A 20,368-nucleotide genomic window follows, 5' to 3' on the forward strand; every position below is an offset into this window, starting at 1 on the left:
TGCCTTTACAGGTTACCACTTTAGATTTACAGAGGAGGTCTACTGCAAAAATTACTGCCCTCGATCTGACCTTCGCGGCGATACCTCACATGCATGGTGCAATTGCTGTTTACGTTTGACGACAGACCGCCGCTTGCGTTCGCCTTAGCGCGAGAGCGGGGGGCGACAGGGGTGCTTTTTTTTTTTTCTTTTCTTTTTTTTTTTTTTCTTTATTTTTTTTGCTTTTTTATCTTATTTTTAAACTGTTCCTTTCATTTTTTTTTTTTTTTTAATCATTTTTATTGTTATCTCGGGGAATGTAAATATCCCCTATGATAGCAATAGGTAGTGACAGGTACTCTTTTTTTGAAAAAATTGGGGTCTATTAGACCCTAGATCTCTCCTCTGCCCTCAAAGCATCTGATGACACCAAGATCGGTGTGATAAAATGCTTCCCCAATTTCCCAATGGCGCTATTTACATCCGGCGAAATCTAAGTCATAAAATGCTCGTAGCTTCCGGTTTCTTAGGCCATAGAGATGTTTGGAGCCACTCTGGTCTCTGATCAGCTCTATGGTCAGCTGGCTGAATCACCGGCTGCATTCTCAGGTTCCCTGTTGAGACAGGAGAGCCAGAGAAAAACACGGAAGACGGTGGGGGGGGGGGGGGGGGGGCATTCCCTCCCACGGCTTGTAAAAGCAGTCTAGAGGCAAATTAGCCACTAGGATTGCTTTTACATGAAAGCCGACCGCTGGCTGAAAAGAATGATACCAAGATGATACCTAAACCTGCAGGCATCATTCTGGTATAACCATTCAAAGTCGTGAATGGCGTACCTGAAGACAAAAAAATGGTTAACAATAAAGCACAGTAAACGGTAAAGTATAAAAAATTGCATACCTGAAAAGCAAACATGATAAAACATAATAACAATAAAACATTGCAGAATAGAATACAGTAAAAAAGAGCAGAACAAGAGAGAGAGAAGAGAGAGAGAGAGAACAATAAAACGACAACTATTTTTTTTTATTTTATATATTTTTTTTTTTTTTTTTACACTTTTTTTGTAACTAACTTTTATAACGGTAACCGGTTTCAGGTTAGGGTCTCTCAAAATGCGATGGCATCTTGGGAGACCCTGTGAAAGTGTACCTAGTCTGTGCAATGCTGTACCCTACGCTAATACTGAACTAATGAATGGTAGCGTTCAAAACATTCACCAATGCAAAGACCAGGATTGTCAGGACAGGAGGGATAATAATAGAGGGTGTCACGCCTATATCCGCGCTTGCTGCAGACACGACATCTTTTTTGGGGGTTCGTTGGGTAGGGGTACTCGGGAGGACATAAAGAAAATGCCTCTCATGCAGCCGACTGCATTTGGTTGGGGATGTGAATGGGGGAAGTACGGGCGCTGCAGAAGCGGTGGGTTCCCAATTAGGATTGGCGAATGCAGCAGGAAGGGCATTATGGGCACGACGGGCCTGTGTTTGTCTTCTTGGTGGCAGCGGGACACTACTTGTGCTTGCCACCTCACCAGCTTGAACTGCACTTATGGGACTCGCCACGTCACCAAGTGTTACTGCAGTGCTGGTTTGACTACGACCGGGGTGTACTAGGCCGCTGGCGTTTGCCAGTTCAATAAAAAGCTACCAAAAAAACTGTTAGCGATCGCAGGGATCAGGCCTGACTCTGCGAATGCTGCAGTTATGCATTTAGTGTTTTGTAAGTGTCAGTGATCGATCGATACTGCACTTGGGTGGGCTGGGCTGGGCCGGGCGGAGGGGCAAAACGCAGGTGCTAGCTGGTATCTGGGCTGATCCCGCTAACACTGCGTTTTTGGGAACCCTAAACTGCTGGGGACGCTAGTATAGATCTGATCGGATCAGATATTGATCCGATCAGATACTATACCACTAAGGGAGCTGTACGGTGCGTGCGTGGGTGTTAGCGCTACTGGCGCTAACCTGACGCTGCCTGGGGCTGGTGCTTGCCAGTTCACCAAAATGCTACCAAAAAAACTGTTAGCGATCGCAGGGATCAGGCCTGACTCTGCGAACGCTGCAGTTATGTGTTTAGTGTTTTGTAAGTGACAGTGATCGATCGATACTGCACTTGGGCTGGGCCGGGCGGAGGGGCAAAACGCAGGTGCTAGCAGGTATCTGGGCTGATCCCGCTAACACTGTGTTTTTGGGAACCCTAAACTGCTGGGGACGCTAGTATAGATCTGATCGGATCAGATATTGATCCGATCAGATACTATACCACTAAGGGAGGCGTATGCTGCGTGCGTGGGTGTTAGCGGTACTGGCGCTAATCTGACGCTGCCTGGGGCGACGCATATCACCGCCGGGCGATCAGGGGGCTAAACCTTTATTCGGTAATAAACGGCGGGTGCCCTGACACTATAAAAAATAAACAAACTAACCAGCGTCACCCGTAACAGTTATACGGTGATCAGTGGTGAAAGGGTTAACACATTTATTCGGTAGTATATGGGGGTCCGTGTCGCTATAAAACGCTGACGGCGAACCTAAATATTTAGGTCCCTAACTAGCGTCACCAGCGACACTAATACAGCGATCAGAAAAAATGATCGCTTAGCGACACTGGTGACAGGGGGTGATCAAGGGGTTAAAACTTTATTAGGGGGGGTTAGGGGGGTATCCTAGACCTACAGGGGGGTAATACTCACTGTCCCAACACTGTAACTGTCACAAACTGACACCAATGCAGTAATCAGAAAAAAAAAAAAAAAAAAACTGCTGGTGTCAATTTGTGACGGGGGGGGGGGGGGGGGGGGGTGATTGGGGGGGGATCGGGGTGTTTTGTGTGCCTGGCATGTTCTACTGTGTGTGTGTAGTGTTGTGCACTCACATACCTGTCTTCTCTCCTCGGGCCGGAACGGAAATTACCGAGCCGAGGAGTGATGACATCATTTCCTTTGCTGCTGTTTAGCATACAGCAGCAAAGGAATGATGTGATTGGCCGGCGGCGATCGCGAGGGGGGGGCCACGAACGGATGGCCTCCCCCTCATCTCCGATCGCCGTGGGACAAAAGACGACCGCCTCGGGCACCGGGGGGGGGTCCGATCGGACCCCCCACCCGCGGAAGGCAAATCACGTATATGTACGTGATTTTGCCTGTCCGTGCCACCTTGCCGACGTAAATCGGCGTGAGGCGGTCGTCAAGTGGTTAAATCATAATGGCAACAGAAACTACCCAAATGACCCATACCCCAGTTCTTAATACCCCCTTTAACATCAATGACAGCTTTAAGTCTTTTGTGGTATTTGTGGATGAGGCTCTTTATCTTCTCAGATGGTAAAGATGCCCATTCCTCTTGGCAAAAAGCCTCCAATTCCTGCAATTTCTTGGACTTTCTTGCATAACCTGCACGTTTGAGATCTCCCCAGAGTGGCTCAGTGATATTGAGGTCAGGAGACTGAGATGGCCCCTCCAGAACCTTCACTATATTCTGCTGTAGACACAGTTGATTGATAAAAAATGGCTTCAGCCAAACACTAACCATGAGTGAAAGAAAAGTTTTTGTGTTATCATTCATATTCTCTGAAAAATGGCCAAGAAATCATAAATTCTGCCAGGGTATGTAAACTTATGAGCACAACCGTAGATAAGCCAAGGAGTGAAGCAAGATTACCAGATAGAGGTGTGCCTACTGTCAAGCTCAATGTCATAGAATGTTCAGAGAATACAAAAATTAATAGAGTTCTGCTTGTACTAATGGTATCTGGTGAAGCATTTAGCAGTTTTGTTTATACATAAAATGAATGAAGAGAACCCATAGATTCAGTAAAATGATACTAAAGAAAAAAAAAAAAAAAAACGTAGTCATATGTTGCTTTCGGTGTTTATTTTGTTTGGTGCAGTAAAGGTATCAGTTGAAAGATACCCAATTACAGAGTTAAGCCTAGTAAACACCACTAGTTCAGTACAGCGGCTCAGGTCAGAGCCGCTGTACTAACAATGTTATTACAGTGATCTCCCCTGATATTCTGTTGTGTTCTGACAGGGGGACGGAGGGGCCCCCTGTCAGAACACTCAGGTGGGTGCTCTCAGCCATTGGCTGAAACCACCGATCGGGAGCCGGTTGGGTGCTGGTTTGGTTCTCCAGCAGGTTTGTCTGACAGAAGTCAGCCGAACGGCCGGCTTCTGTCGGACTGGCTGCCATACACACGGGCCGAATGTTGTCCGGTTTTTATTGAACCGGCCGATGTTGCCCGACATTCGGCTCGTGTGTACTAGGCTTTAGGAAGAACAGTAAGACCAATGCTTAAAGTATAACTACAGGCACTTCTTTAGTTTTTGACAGAGTGGAGAGGGATTAGAACTCATGTCAAGTTAGGTTTTTATTGCTGTCTATGCCCTTGTTAAGGAGATTCACCCTCTCTTTTTGGCTCATTTACCATTATAAAAGAAAGTGAAAGTAAACGAAAATCCCAATTTTTGGAAATGGTGGGAACATATTCCAAAGGGCACAATAGTTTTGGTGACCCTGGTGACAACCAAGGATTCCCTTGCTATAGAGGGATTTTCGGTTACTTACTGTTTGGTTATGGGACGGGAAGTAAAGAGAGATCTCCCCAAAGGGGCAAGACAGAACCTTACGGGGGTATCTAAAATGCAAATAGAAAAAGTTTTTACTTTACTTCTACTTTAACTTTACCAGTGATTTCCTTTTGGAACAGTGTGGACAAAGCCCTATCCCATTTAACATGTCAAACAGAGGTCTATCTCTGACCACTCATCAATGTTTTTCCTACGGCAGTTATAATCGGATATGAATGTTACTTCACAAATCAGTAAAACATTACCAGCATGAACAGCAGACTTTTCCAATTGCTCGTAGAACACCTTCCAAAAAGCTTTATTTTCCATTTCATTTGCATGAGACCTATAAAAAAAAAAAATATATGGGGATAAGTTTACTCTCAGAGAACACAGCCAGTGAACATATTCTTCACTTTCCTCAGGCTGAGCCATCTAGCACATAATGTTACATTAATGGAACATTTCCCACAAGAATGTGTCAAGCAGGAAGTGCTATGTTCACAATTGGATTATTTATTAAAACATCAACAGTTGAGGGAAAAAAAAAAAAAAAAAAAAACATATTACAAAGTCACATCATAGGCAGTTATTGCCAGAATGAATATAATTTACTTACGCAATAAGCTCAATAACCGGATCCCACAGAGGGGTGAAGTTAATATACAGCATTGCTAGTAAATACCTCAACGGTACCTGTGAAAAGGGAAAGGAATGAATGCAAAATTGTTCAAAAATACAAGAAATGATGAGTATTAGAAGCAGCTATTGAAAAGAACAAGTACTGCATTTGTCTAGTGCATGAATCACCTTTCCATAAGAGGGATATGTTAATTCTATTTAGTTGTACCCACATCTGCAATAAAGACTCTCAACTCTCAAAAAAATTAGAAGGATTTGTTTATCAAAAAACAAACACTGTTTGACTGTTGATGTGGCTGTCTCACATCAGCTTGTCACTGCCATTCAAAGGTCAACAAATGGACAACCCCAATTCTTGACATCAATGTCTATAAAATGTGCATTTCAATGTTGAAAGAGCCCCGGGTATGTCTGAATCAGAACATGATCTAAAGAGCAGAAGCTGAGAGCGTACAGCAGGAATATTACTCCTCTCATATCAGTTCATAGCAAACACCAAGGTCTATACTCCAAGGATGATGTGTGCTTCAACATAAAATATTATATCACAAAATTTTATTCAAAGGAAATATGTAGTGCAAAAAAAAAAAAAAAACACATGCAAACAGGTCAAATGACATGCCATCTACTGCATAAAGTATTGATTACTCCACATGAATTTACCTGTGAACTGAGTTTCAGTGCAGTTAAAGTATACGTGGAGTCAATATCTTTTTTTAAATGTTGGATTGAGTAAGAATTGGTTAAGACTCAAGAGTTTTTTTTTGGTCTATGTACCATGGAGGATGTCCATGTCCCGGTAAAATTACTTGGAATCTCTGGTTCCGCCCTCATCTGTACAGTGCTAGGAACTGAGCTTTTGTTGGAGGGGGGCTATTGCTTGTGCTTTTTTGTTTATGGTAGCCCCACCCCCCACCATCTTTCTGGTTTAAGCCAGAACGATGTGTCATGCTTCTGCAGCCCCCAGGGAAAACCTTGTCACACATCTCACAAGGCTGTGGAAGCCCATTTACAAAGCAAACAGGGGGGCAGAGCTACCAGGTTAGGGAGGCCGAGTTGCCTAAACCTAGAAAAGACACCTGGTTGAAGAGGAATTTGGGGGACAGAGGATTTGACAATAGAACACCGGATCGCTGCAGGACAACACTGGGCAGGTGAATATGCCTTTAAGAGAATCCAGCAAAACAGGTAAAGGGGCGTATAAAAGGGAAAAGGTACAGGAGAGTTAAAGCGTTTGTTAACCCAAAAAAAATAAAGATCCTGTTCCTTTAAAGCATTTTATACAGCACAGTGCTGTGTATTTTGGCCCCTTGTATCCCCTAAAATGCCTGGCTGATTCTGCCTGTTTCTACCCTCCCCTCTTTGTGCTGACTATGATCCATCAGGGTTGCAGAAAAATGACACCGGAGTCAATATGTGCCTCTGTCATACGCTGCTATCTGCAGCTCTCCCTGTGTCTCCTCTGTCCTCCTCCTCCCCCTCCCCTCCCTGTCTGTCATCTCTCACCATCGCTGATCTGCTCCTCTCCCCACTGCTTTAAAACTAACTGATCTGTATACCATCCCCTCTGTCAGATACAAAGCTGTGTCCTAGTGCCTGTGCTTTATTAAAAAAAAAAAAAAAAAAAAAAAAAAGACGACTTCTACCTGTTTTAACAATGTCTTTCAGCGATCACATGACTCCAGGCTCTCAGCTCATCTCCTCTCCTTCCCCTGGCTGAAATCAGCAGGGGAATCTCGGCCCTGCCCACTGGAGATATCACACAGGGAGAGCAGACAGCCTGAAGTCATCTTATCGCTGAAAGATGCTGTTAAAACAGGTAGAAATCGTTTTTCATCTTTTTATAAAGCACAGGCACTAGGATGCAGCTTTTTATCTGACAGAGGGTATGATATAAAGATGAGATAATTACTTAACAAAAACTTTAAGTTCCGCTTTAACTAGAAAAGTTTTATCCAATGAAAGATTTTTCTGTACCGCAGACACTGGTCGCCAGGGCAAACAGAGAGGGTGAATCTCTCCAGTGGGGACACAGATAGCAATAACAACCGAATAGAGGTTATAACCCTTCTACATTATATCCAAAACATAAAGAGTTTAAGTGGTACCATGAATTACCTCTGCTAAAGTCAAGCTGGTTATATATATATTTATTTATCTATATTTATATTAATTAGACAACTTAAGCTCATTAAAAATGTTAAAGTGTTTGCAGATCTAAAATAAAAAAAATGTTCTGGCCTCTTTAAGCCTCGATAAACTGTATAGTGATCTTGCTATGTTTTGTAGGCTGCCAATCCATTATAGTGTGGTCAGTTTACATCCCTCCGTCATCTTGCTCTCTGTACAGCGTGTCTGTATCTCTCTCTATCCCTGCTATTTCCGTGGTCTGTGTGAAGCAGATGACCTCCCTTTACATCCCCTCCTGGACTGTATGACTGAACTTTCCACAGCTCATTCCCTGCTGATTGGAATGAAAGCAAAGAAAACCACGTGGCCACACAGCAGCACTATTAAAAAGACAAACACTGCAATTACTGTGGCACAAAAAGAGAGAGGATATTAGGAGTTTCTTGTGGAGACAACTACAACTACTTTAACTGTAAAAAAAAAATGCTGGTGCTTTAATCTCATACAAAAAAAGAATTCTGGTGCTTCAATCTCATACAATTTCGAGATGAGACATGTGGGTATATTGAACCTCCCACACAATTTCAGAAAATGTAATGTCAAGGTTCATTAATTACAGAACCATATTTGCAAAAAACTGAAAATTGGGTTTCCTAAAATCATTGAAATGTAAAAAATTTGAGCTGGGGTATTTGTTGTTTTTCTTAGCAAAGCTTCAGATCCACATTAAATGTCAGCTTGGTAGGTTAACTAGTATAGGACTACATCGATTTACACTTGTTTTTTAGCCATTTCTCATTAATATGACATAATGTGTATTTCACAGGTCATATGATATAAAATATAAATTCTACACCAACCTCCTTGAAGTCTTCCTTTGCAACTGAGTGCACGAGATCATGCCTCAGTTTTCGAAGATGAATAAGTTTATCTCGGTATTCATGGACAGTGGCTGGGACAAGCTCAGCTTGCAGTAGAATGGAAAACACATGAAGCTTTTCTCCTTCTTTGGACTCCTAGAGAAAAACTGTTTGGTTAGACTTTACTTAATATTCATTCTATTTGACAGTCCACTCATGTGAATGCTTACCTCCAGACATATATTTGGTTGGGCAGAAAAGTGATTTAGTATCCTTATAGTAAGAAGTCGCACCTAAAAAAAAAAAAAATAAATAAAATAAAAAATTACACACTAAGGGACATGTTTTAATGACCTTTAGCTGTGACCTGTTGGGAATGTGAGAAAGAAGACAGTAGATTCTGACACAATGGGGTTGATCTAGTGCAACAGTGCATGGTAGCCAATCAGCTTCTAACTTCACCTTGTTCAATGAAGCTTTGACAAAAAAAAAAAAAAAATGGAAGCTGATTGGTTTCTTTGCAGAACTGCACCAGATTTTGCACTCTCCCGTTTTAGAAAATCAACCCCACTGTCTTCAAGGGAGCCGTACACAGGCAGGAGTGTAAGTGCTCTCACTCATTCACTTGCTTGTTTTATTTTTTCGGCTTGTTCCATAGATCCCTTGAAACTACTGGGTATTTAAACAGGAGAAAAGGAGAAACAGAAAATATGAGCTGAAGCCCAAAACGTCACTCACTGGCTCCACATAGAGAGATAAATCTTCTTTATATGCAATAATTCACAGCTCAAATACTATACATTTATATACATAACATCTTTTCATTTATAGATTTAAAAAATGTAATACACGATTCCAAACATACTATGGATTAACATAACAGAGCTGCATGCTGTACAGCTCCCTTTGTCTGATTAACACCTCCCAATGTTTCCTCCAGTAAAGGACGGATCACATTTGTGAGGACTCATTGAATGCTGTAAACAATGGGTTTCTTTCAGCAGCCAAAAGATGAAAATGACCGAATAGTAAAGTCAGCATTATTGCTGCATATGCTGGCTGGGTAGAAGCCTGCATGAAATTAACATGCAATCTTTCATATTTACTTGGTTAAAAGAGAATTTTAAAAATGCTTTTAGCAGTGACCTGAACATAATAATACAGAGATAAAATATGCACAAAACCACAATACATTCCCTTTGTGACTACTAGCCACAGCCCACCAACCCCACCTGTTACCAAAAGGGTAAGAATTTCTACTGTTAAGCACATTAGACTAGCATGCTAGCAGCTGTTCTGTAATGTATAGGAAGAACTGACCCCAAATACATATGAACAGCTTTTTTTTAGAATGTGAACTCTGGAATGAGAGGATGTAAGATGAAGACGTGAAATGGTCACTATGCTGGTTTTGCAAGCTAATATAGAATTGTTTTTCCTTTAATATGCAAATAATAACGAGTTATGGTGGCATTAAACTGGTAAGCATCATACATATAAACACTTAAACCTGAAAAGGATGACAGGGCAGGATCAGCAGCTCAATAAGCTTTGCATTTATTTTGCAATGATATACCTTTGACAAGTTGCCAGATATATTATACTGCAACTTTGAAAATATCTCCATTTGGATATCCTGTGAAAGCTGCTGTTGGCAACCACAGAACACTAATCTAGTGAAATAAAGATCTGCCAAGAGCAAGGCACTTGGATCATCAGGGAATAAGCTGAAAAAAATAAAAAAGCAAAACAAAAGATCAGACATCAACATTTCATTACCAAAGCTACATCAACACAAGTATGTTGTACATTATTTTACCACTGCCTAATCAGAATATTATAAAGGTATTCCCATCCCTCCATTTCATATCAGTAAATGTTAGCAAGCTTATCTAATAACATGTGTTCAAAAACTATATGTATTGTCCATAACAACCATTAAATAGATCATTGCATGCCAATGAAGCCTCTTGGTTCCTAGGCCCTGACTTCTAACCAAATTATGTATAAGCCTCCCCCATTCATTTACTAAACTTCACCAGCTGTCATATGTCATAGCCTCTGATGCCCACTGAAATTCTATCATTTGATGGTTGAATGGCAGGAGCATGGCTTAGCCCAGGCAAAGGGCAGGGTTAATCTCAACTTGGGTAGAAGTTAGGGCCCCATGTGCAGCCTGAGAATAGGATCCAAGGAGGATTTTAATTTGAGGACTTCTACAGGTACCTGCAGGCATTACAAGGTGGCTGCACTTCAGCACTGCTGTTACAGTACTCATATCAGAAATGTCTTAGTCCAGATCAGATTAATTTTAACGATCCCATGTGGACAGAGAAAAAAAACGACATACTTTTCCTACCCCTTACAAGTATATGTGATAAAAGATCAGCTCAGTAAAGCACAAATGCCTCCAGGACCAGAAGGCTGGTTGTGTTTGCAGAATATGCATGTAACTTACAGCAGAAGGTCTTTTATGTTTTCCATTGGAAGCACATGAAGAATTTCAGCAGAATCATCCAGACTGAGAAGAGTACTCACTGCCTGGCAAGCTATCCACAAGACTCCTAAAAAATAAGAAAGACCGTTGATGTGCAAAGGAATCATAAAGTCCATATAAAATAGTTCTAGGTCTATAAATAAAAGGATTAAGTCACTGACTCCTGAGTTTTCCCAAGATTGTGCCATATTTTCCGGCACTGCAATCCAATGTGCATTTTGATACTCAGGGTAAAGAATTTATATTTTCATCGCCACTAGGAATAAAATTTATGTAAAACATAACAATGAACTTCTCGTATTTGCTTTCTTATGCTAAATACATAACTGAGAATGTTTTGTTATATATATTTTATATTTAAAGGAGAAAAGAAAAAACGGTTGATCTTGGCAGAAATTCAGAGCTCTTCTATGTCCTGTACTCATTGCCTGTGTTCATTTAAAAGACTATTAGCCCTCCTTGTTCTTCTCTTGGACTACTACTGCAAGTAAATTAGTATCTATTCTGTGAACAAGAAAACACTAAGGGGTTGATTTACTAAGGGCAAATAAACGGTGTGCTTTCTAGGTGCAGTTGTACTCATTTTCCTTAGCAAGTGTGGTAAAGCATCACTTTGTAAAGAATACCTAATCAGGTGCAAGAAAAATAAAAAATTAAAAAATATCAGTTTTGCTTGCACACGATTGGATATTGGAAATCCGAAGAGTTTTACCACATTTACTAAGCTCTGGCGAAAATGAGTGCAACTGCACTTGCAAAGGGCACAGTCTATTTGTCTTTAGTAAATCCACCCCTAAGAGAGGTTGAGTAGTTTATCAAGAGACAACAAGCCGGCTAATTGACCACTCAGGCAACGATGTGTCCTCTCAGCTTAACAGGAAATTAAAGTGGTTGTAAAAAGGCTAAATGTGTTTTTTTTACCTTAGTTCTCTGCATTAAAGGTAAAAGAAAAACCTTTTGGGTGCAGCCCCCCCCCCCCACCTGTCCTGCTAAATACTTACCTAAACCCATACTTGATCCAGCGCTCAGCCATTGGCTCCTGCTGCTGTCAATCAAATCCAGTGACGAGGGAGTGGGGATGGGGCTGAGCTGAACTATGTGTGTCAATAGACATAGTGGCTTGCTATGGAGGTATTTAAATGCAAGAGAAGCCAGAAACACTGGTGGGGGACCCCAGATGAGGAGGATTGGGAATGCTCTGTGTAAAACCACTGCACAAAGCATGTAAGTATAACATGTTTGTTATTCTTTAAAAATCCTTTAATTTACAAGCCTGTCCGTTTCCACGGTTATCTGAGGCGGACAGGGAAATGTTGAATTTTCCAATTACATTGGCAGAACTGACAGAGGCACTAGAGGGGGCATCACACTATAAATCCCCAGGACCAGATGGGAATACCGGTGGAGGTATATTCCCACTATAGAGAGGACCTTTTATCTCCACTGTTGCAGGCTATAACGGAGGCAGAGGAAGTGGGCAGCTTACCAGATAGTATGCAAGAGGCAATAATAACAGTACTCCCAAAACCAGGAAAAGATACGCTTCTATTGGACTCCTATCGCCCAATATCTTGACGTCAAGCTTTTTGCTAGAATCCTGGCTAAAAGGCTATCCCAAGTAATCGGTAAGCTGGTTCATTGTGATCAGTCTGGCTTTATACCCACCCGTTTCACGGCCGATAACATAAGGAGATTATATATGAATCTACAGGTGCCGGTGGATAATACGGGGGGGTAGGGCCATTCTGTCACTGGAAGCTGCAAAGGCGTTTGATAGTGTGGAGTGGCCCTACCTCTTGGAAATACTGGAGAGATTTGGAGTGGGGAATAAATTCATAGCGTGGGTAAAGGTGCTTTATTCTAAGCCTAGAGCCAGACTGCGTACCAACAATAACCTCTCCTCTCCATTTGAGTTATATAGAGGTACCAGACAGGGATGTCCATTGTCACCATTACTGTTCACCGTGGCGGTAGAGCCTCTGGCCATATTGATCGGCAATTCACCAGAGGTGGTAGGGTTCCGCAGGGGCCAGAGGGAAGAAAAGATATCTTTATATGCAGATGATGCGCTTATATATTTAGGCGATACAGCCGCCTCATTGCGAACAGTGATGGAGATAATAGGGGATTTTGGAAGCTTTTCAGGCTTTACCATCAACCGGTCAAAATCAACTTTAATGCCCATAGATCAGCTGAAGGAACAGCTACCAGAGGGGGCGCAACAAATAGTTATAGTCAACAGCTTCAAATATTTGGGAGTGATGGTATCCCCAGATCCGGCTGAGTATCTTCAGCTAAATCTGGGTCCACTGTTGGTTAGACAGAAAGTGAAATGTAACAGCTGGTGTAAGCTTCCACAAAAGAAAAGAAACACATATGTAGTACTTCTCTTATCTTCTAGATACTTGCATAATAGTACAAGATTTATCACTTTACAGACCCTGCAAGTACAGAAAAACACCTGTTGTATTAGGGCGGGGCAAATTTAATAAAAATGGTATGGGCTCCGCAGCAACTCTATATCTTCCATAACTCACCAATGTGGATTTCAAACAAATGGTTCAAGCAAATTTACACATTGATGAGGGAACTAATATGGAAAAAAAGGTAGCTAGGATCAGTTTAGCCACATTGCAATATAGAAAGGAGAGAGGAGGACTGGCAGTACCCCATCCCAAAATGTATTTTTTGGCCTCACAGCTACAGCAGATGGCAGGGTGGGGGCGGAAAGGAAATGAGGACCCTATATGTAAATTAGTGACCATATCAGATCCCGCATTAAAGGCGGCCTCCCATATGGAGATGGATTTGCCAAGCATGAATGGTTCAGAACCTACGAGCATCCTCCTCAAAAGGGTATGGGGGGAGATCCGGAAAGCGCTGAAAATAAAGGGTGTACTCCCATTTACTCCGATATGGCACAATAAAAGATACCCAGAGGTACAAGAATTGCAAGGTTTTACCCCCTGGAAAGAAAGGGGGATTTGGTTCTTTGCACAACTTTATAAGGGGAGGTGCTAAAGACATATGAACAACTATGTAGGGAATTTCAGTTAAACCCCAGGAGCTGCTATCAATATCTTCAACTTCGTCAAGTGTTGCAGGTACAAACAACACACCCTCTGACAGTTTCAACATCCTCTTTGTTGAGAGAAGTTCTTGTAGCCGACACCAAGAAAGGATTAACATCCAAAATGTGTAGGGAATTACTGTCCTCAGTTCAGGACTATGCCTCGTTAAAGTGTCGAAATAAATGGGTGGAAGATATAGGGGAGATAGATGAAAACCAGTGGGAAATGACACTTGAATCTATTCCAGCGATATCGGTATCTGCATCCCACAGATTGTCACAATTATTTATTTTGCATAGGGCTTATAGAACACCAGAGCAGCTATATAAATGGGGAGGAAGAGACTCCCCTCTGTGCCCTAAATGTAGAATATATAAGGGGGACTTTATACACCTAATTTGGAGGTGTCCAAAACTACACAGGTATTGGGAAGAAGTCTCCCAGTGTATTACTAGACTAGCGCAAGTTCCTATCCCCCTAAATCCGGTAGTGTACCTGCTTGGAGCCATAGATACAGAAACGTTCCCAAGAGGAATGTACTATATGTTAACTATATTGATGTACCTAGCCAGAAAATTTATTGCAAAATACTAGATGGCACCAGCGGTACCCACGGGGAAGCAGTGGATCTCTTATGTAAATTCTCTGCTTCCTAGAGAGCGATTGACGTATAGTCGTAGGAGAGAAAAGGGTAAATTTGACACTATATGGCAATCAAGGCTGGGGGATGTGGATTTAGCACCACATCAACTGGTAGTGGAAAGACTTCATATGTAGAGCCATGGGGGAGGTGTAGGAGAGGGAATGATACAGATATATGATATAGAAGTAAATGCACAAGAACAACATAAAATAGTGCACGGGTACAGGAATAGGCATGTATATTTTATATATATATCTATATCTATATATAGATCTATATATCTCTATATATATCTATCTATCTATAGATATATAGATATATATATCTATAGCTATATAGATATATATATATATATATATATATATATATATATATATATATATATATATATATCTATATAGATATAGATATATTTTTATGTGTAATGTTTTATTGAACAAAATAATGCACGAATGATATGTATAATGAGAATAATTTTCTAAAATAAAAAAACTTTTTGATAAAAAAAAGAAAAAATCCTTTAATATTACTTTAAGAGCTGAGCACATTTCTAGCAGATCAACAGGTATTTTTCTGTACTTGCAGGGTCTGTAAAGTGATAAATCTTGTACTATTATGCAAGTATCTAGAAGATAAGAGAAGTACTACATGTGTGTTTCTTTACTTTACCTTGACATATGATTTTAGTACAGAAAAAGACCAATGGGTTATTCAATAAAACAGTAAAAGAATTGCCAGAGCAAACAATCATAATCTTGTACTAGTATGACTTCAGTAAAGAGATTCCGCTAAGAGTTAATACAATTTGCTGCTTTCACAGTTTATATAATGAGCACACAGATGTAAACTGTCTTCAAGGTTCTGTTCATCTAAACTAGCAAAACGTTGTTCACATTTTATAACTTACCCCGTGTAAGCTGTATTTGGTTTATAAAAGAAAAAATGCTTCCTATAATGTCTGATAAAATTGGCATGATTCTTTCTTTATCCATAGGTCTGAAACAGAAAATGAAAAGTTAATGATTGTACATACAATAGGGGTATAATCTACATTACAATCTGCAAGTTTTCCATTCTGTCTGCAAGAAATAAAAAAAAAAAAAAAAAAAGTAAATACATGGGTACAATTAAAAAAAAAACTTTAAAATTAAATATTCACAGGTGAAATCTGGAGCTCTCAGATATGCACATACCAACTTTACTTCATGAGTTAAAAGCCTGGCCCACCTACTATGCATAGCTTTGGATCCTTAAACATGACAGGCATCCAAATATCCAAAGCTAGGCACAGGGGGCTGACTAGCCAACAGCTTTGTCAAGTACAGGTGTTATTTGCATATCAGAATGCCTCAAGTTTCAAACACCCCAGTGTACTTGAAAATCAGGTTTGTGTTGGCTTTTAAATTCCATACCCTCTTAAAGCAGGGGTTCACCCACACCGCCAAAAAAAAAAAATATTAAAAGCCAGCAGCTACAAATACTGCAGCTGCTGACTTTTAATACATGGCCACTTACCTGTCCCAGGGTCCAGCGATGTCGGCAGGGGACGCCGAGAACCCGCTCGGTTCTCGGCAGCTGCCGCCGCCATCCTAGGTGAGGGAATCGGGAAGTGAAGCGTTGCGGCTTCACTTCCCGGTTCCCTACTGCGCATGCGCGAGTCGCGCTGCGCGTCCCTAGTGGTCCCCGCTCTCTCCTGGCAGCTGTGTGTTCCCAGCAGACAGCGCGGTGGGGACGGGAAGAGGCGTAGACTCCCATGGGAGTCTATGCCGGAAGTGGGTGCAAATACCTGTCTTAGACAGGTATCTGCACCCCCCCCCTCCCCCTGAAAGGTGCCAAATGTGACACCGGAGGGGGGGAGGGTTCCGAAAAGCGGAAGTTCCATTTTTGTGTGGAACTCCACTTTAAGGCAAAATGACGTGGTCAGTTTCTATTCAATTATGTAAAACCTTTATACCAACAGGAAAAAAAACTGCTGCTGTAACTGCTGAAAAAAGGTTTGCTGGAGTTCAACTTTAATTTGTTAGTCAGGTTCATCTAAATCTCGACAATGATGCTGTTCAAAAGGTATCTCAGTTGCTCCTCCATCCAGAGTTCAGACACCCTAAGGGCTTGTTCAAATGTGTTTTGATCTCTGAGGAGTGATCCGTATTCAGATCACTCTTCAGAGAGCATTTGACAGGTGGTTTTATCACCTCCTCACCGCCTGCTTTAACCCGTTTAATGTTGCACTAGCACACCACAACCACCTGTATTGTACATGCTTAAGGTTGCTTGCAGAGCAGCCTTATTCACTTGAATGGGTCAAGTTCAGAAGATGCAACAACCGCCAAAAGCGACAGGGACAATATTTCCTGTATCGACTGCAAAGCAAAGCGGCTGTCACATGTGTACACCGCCCGGCCGCTGTAAAAGTGAGGCTCTACGGGGTTTTACTGCCCCCAAGTTCACATGTGAATGAGCCGTAAAACAAGAAGTGTGTTACTGGCTGGATCACCAGGTAAAAAAATAAAGAGAAAAAAAAGCGAACAATAAAAAATAAATAAATAAATAAAAAATAAATGCAGCCAGTACCTCATCTGTTTGGTAAGCTACAATATATTACACTTATGTTTTTAGGTTTTAATACCACTTTAAGTCCAATAACAAAGGGTGTTTTGCAGGAAACCTTACATATTAATAGGTGCAATGATACTTGTTTTAGCAAAGTGATTTAGTTGCCTGTGTGGATATTCACAAAAATAAATGGTTGGTGGGATTTGAGAATGGGTTTGGGAAAAATTAAGGAAGATTAAACTGCCTGTACATTGGCAAGCAGAGGATTGTGGCAGGTTGTGGAAGTTTCAAAGGTGGATTACTATAATCACATTTTTAGTAAGATACCTCTAACCATTCTAATAAACATGTACTTGAGAATATTACCCTTGATAAGGTGGTCATTTGTGAATGTGATATCTGACTACCCTTGCGGCAAGCTGTGTGCAGCGAATTATATTAACAAGTTTATGCTAACATTGGGGAGAGAAATGTGAGGAGTAGGCGCCCGACACCTGCTTCTATGGGTCAGGAAAAAGGGGGGGGGGAGGGACTTTAAAAATCAGACCTGCTTTCCAGCATGTCTGATTGCTCCAACCCTTCAATCCGTGAAAACTATATATTGTATGCTTTGGGACATTTCAAAAAACCAATCACTATTCAATGTTTCTCCTGCCCAAAAAAAAAAAAAAAAAATCATAGGCTTGCCTGTTTGTCTCCAACAAACATGTCTTTATTAAGAGTAGATAAAGCAGACCCCTTTCTTATCTCAGAAAGAGGGAGAGAAGACAGGCAATTATCTAAAAAAAAACAGTCCAACAGTTTCTCCTGAGACCTGGTCGAGGTTGTCTAATTACTACCTAGTTATTATCTAATGTCCACAGGTTTCATGTGGGTGACCACAGCTTTATAAAAGCAGGTGATGCAACAGGTGTGAGAATCCCTTGCAAGTATTAGGTGGGGGTTAATTCAACAGTGATAAAGAGCTCTTCCTAGGTGTTTTTTTTTCCTTCACAACTTATAGAGCTGACTTTACTTTTCTATGTCCATCTATGGCTGAACTAACGAAAGCTAAGAAAATGGGTACTGCAACAACTGTCCATCTTTGATCACATTATCATTCAAACCAGGACCTCCAATCAGGTATTAGCAGTACATGCCGTGCCTGCCACTGAAAAGGCAATAAATGGCACATACTTCAATCTGCTGGCACAATTTTTGTGAAATATAACAAGCACTTCCAGTGGCTGAAAGGCTCTAAAAATCCTTTCAACCAATGTTTGTGTCAGACACACAAATTACAAGGATCATAATGTATGTTTATGTTGCCTTAGTACAACCTTCTAAGAATATGCAATGCTAAAAATATAATAACTTCAGACTGCTCATAATCTATATGTATAATTACCTCAAATGAGGCAGAACAGTAAGTGCAGCCCAACAGTGTGACACTTCACAGGCATCCAGGTCAGGTGACAGATGAATCAGAGACAGTATGTAGTCCAGCACTGCAGATCCCCTACTCTGATCACCTTTCAACTTTGAACTAAGAAAAAAAAAAAACAAGACACGGCACATAAGAACAGTTAACATTATCACACGAGAAATGCACTATTAAAGTGTTACTAAACCCAGGACCCTGCATTCACTATATCTGGTCTCCCACCGTACACAGAACATGGAAATGTGATAGTGTTAGTAAATATAAACTGCTAAATACCTTTTCTCATCAGCAGTATATAACAGTCTTGTGACTTCTATCAGTGTCCAGCCAAGCACTGGTTAAAGCTTGTAGGATCAGATTTTTGACTGTCCTATAAGGCTGCAGCCAGAACCCCTGACCCTCTGTCTGGACAGTTCTGATTGGCCCTGTGCTGATCACATGCATCCTCTCAAGAAAAAAAATAAATAAAAAACCTCTCTCTAGCAATACACACCAAACTTAGCATTTGCAGCCTGACTCCATTGACTCTTTAGGGGACAGTGGAAGGAGTGGAGGATCAGAAAAGACAGGCTCGAACAGCCTTTTTACACAGTGTAGAGGATTAACCCCTTAGGTTCCACAGCGAGTATAACCAGCATGCTTTACTGCATATACAGACTGATTTTACTGTTGTGGGTTTAGTAACACTTTAAGTACTACTTGTATTTTCATTTGGCCCCAGTCATATTGACCAGACTAAACAATCTGTCACATATCAGAAAAATGTGTGCACTATAAAATAGCGTTAACCACTTCAATAAAGGCACTTTCACCCCCTGCCTGCCCAGACAAATTCTAAGCTTTCAGTGCTGTCGCACTTTGAAGGACAATTGCGCAGTCATCCAACACTGTATAACCCATATTCATTTTTTTTGAGACAGATAGAGCTTTCTTTTGGCTGTATTTAATCACCTCTGGGATTTTTATTTTTTCCTAAACAGATTAAAAAAAAAAAAAAGGAGGTTATTTAGTTTCTGTTATAACATTTTGCAAATAAGAAATTTTTCTCCTTCACTGATGGGCGCTGATGAGGCTGCACTGATATGCGGCACTGATAGGCATGATTGCCACTGATGGGACTGATAATCAATGCCCTGATTATCTGTATAAATGTCCCCTGTCACACTTGCATGTTACTAGCTCTATTCTTCTCACGATGTGACAGCGGATGAGGAAGGGAATGCTGATAACCGGCAAGTTTGTTTACATGTGATCAGCTGTGATTGGACACAGCTAATCACGTGGTAAAGGGCTGCTGTGATTGGTCCTTTACTGAGATCTGTGATCAGCGTGTCTGACGTCCATAAATACCCTCCCAAAATGAGAGAGCTGCGCTGTAGCTGTAGCGTGGGTCTGAAGTGGTTTAAAAATAAAAACCCTGTTGGTGAAATATAATATTCTTTTTAAATTTAAAAGGGCAATGTGATTTCTTATTGCAGGAGGAAAATAAAGAAATGTTTTCCCTTCATTATATTTTTAGCAATTTCATCAAATTATTTTACCAGTTCGATTTTTCCACAAATACAAGGGGATATTTTTCAAATGCCATAGAACCAACTGTTGGGGGTTCAGCTTTTTCCAAAATGAGCTTAGTTAAAATTGCCAGGGCCTCACTCCTAGCAGAGGGGTTCTTGTCTGTAAAACACAGCAGGGTATACTGCAGGAAGCTTGGAAGAAAATGCTGAAAAATAAAATAGAATGTAATTAATATATGATATGTTTAAATTTAACAGCAACATGGACTTATGCTGCCTACACACGGCCGGACTTCCCGACAGAAAAAGTCCGATGGGAGCTCTTGGTCGGACATTCCGACCGTGTGTATGCCCCATTGGGCTTTTTCTGTCGGCATTTCCGACGGACTCAGATATAGAACATGTTCTAAATCTTTCCGTCAGAAATGCCGACAGAGTTTAGCCCGTTGGCAAATCCGGCCATGTGTACACAGCATTAGAATAACT

At 41.1% G+C, this 20,368-nt stretch overlaps 1 protein-coding gene across 1 annotated transcript in view; it reads right to left on the reverse strand.

Annotated features, from left to right (window-relative positions):
* UTP20 (UTP20 small subunit processome component) overlaps positions 1 to 20,368 on the reverse strand; it is a 141,541-nt gene that overhangs the window by 92,643 nt on the left and 28,530 nt on the right. Inside the window, exons 12-20 of the mRNA XM_073620375.1 lie at positions 19,910 to 20,088; positions 18,333 to 18,470; positions 15,300 to 15,388; positions 10,640 to 10,745; positions 9,758 to 9,908; positions 8,412 to 8,474; positions 8,182 to 8,337; positions 5,169 to 5,245; positions 4,816 to 4,895 (exon numbers count right to left, since the gene is read on the reverse strand). Of these exons, the coding sequence (XP_073476476.1) occupies positions 4,816 to 4,895; positions 5,169 to 5,245; positions 8,182 to 8,337; positions 8,412 to 8,474; positions 9,758 to 9,908; positions 10,640 to 10,745; positions 15,300 to 15,388; positions 18,333 to 18,470; positions 19,910 to 20,088 (1,039 nt within the window). The remainder of the gene's footprint in view (positions 1 to 4,815; positions 4,896 to 5,168; positions 5,246 to 8,181; positions 8,338 to 8,411; positions 8,475 to 9,757; positions 9,909 to 10,639; positions 10,746 to 15,299; positions 15,389 to 18,332; positions 18,471 to 19,909; positions 20,089 to 20,368) is intronic.

The sequence above is a fragment of the Aquarana catesbeiana genome, linkage group LG03 (assembly GCF_042186555.1).
Source record: "Aquarana catesbeiana isolate 2022-GZ linkage group LG03, ASM4218655v1, whole genome shotgun sequence".
Lineage (NCBI taxonomy): Eukaryota > Metazoa > Chordata > Amphibia > Anura > Ranidae > Aquarana > Aquarana catesbeiana.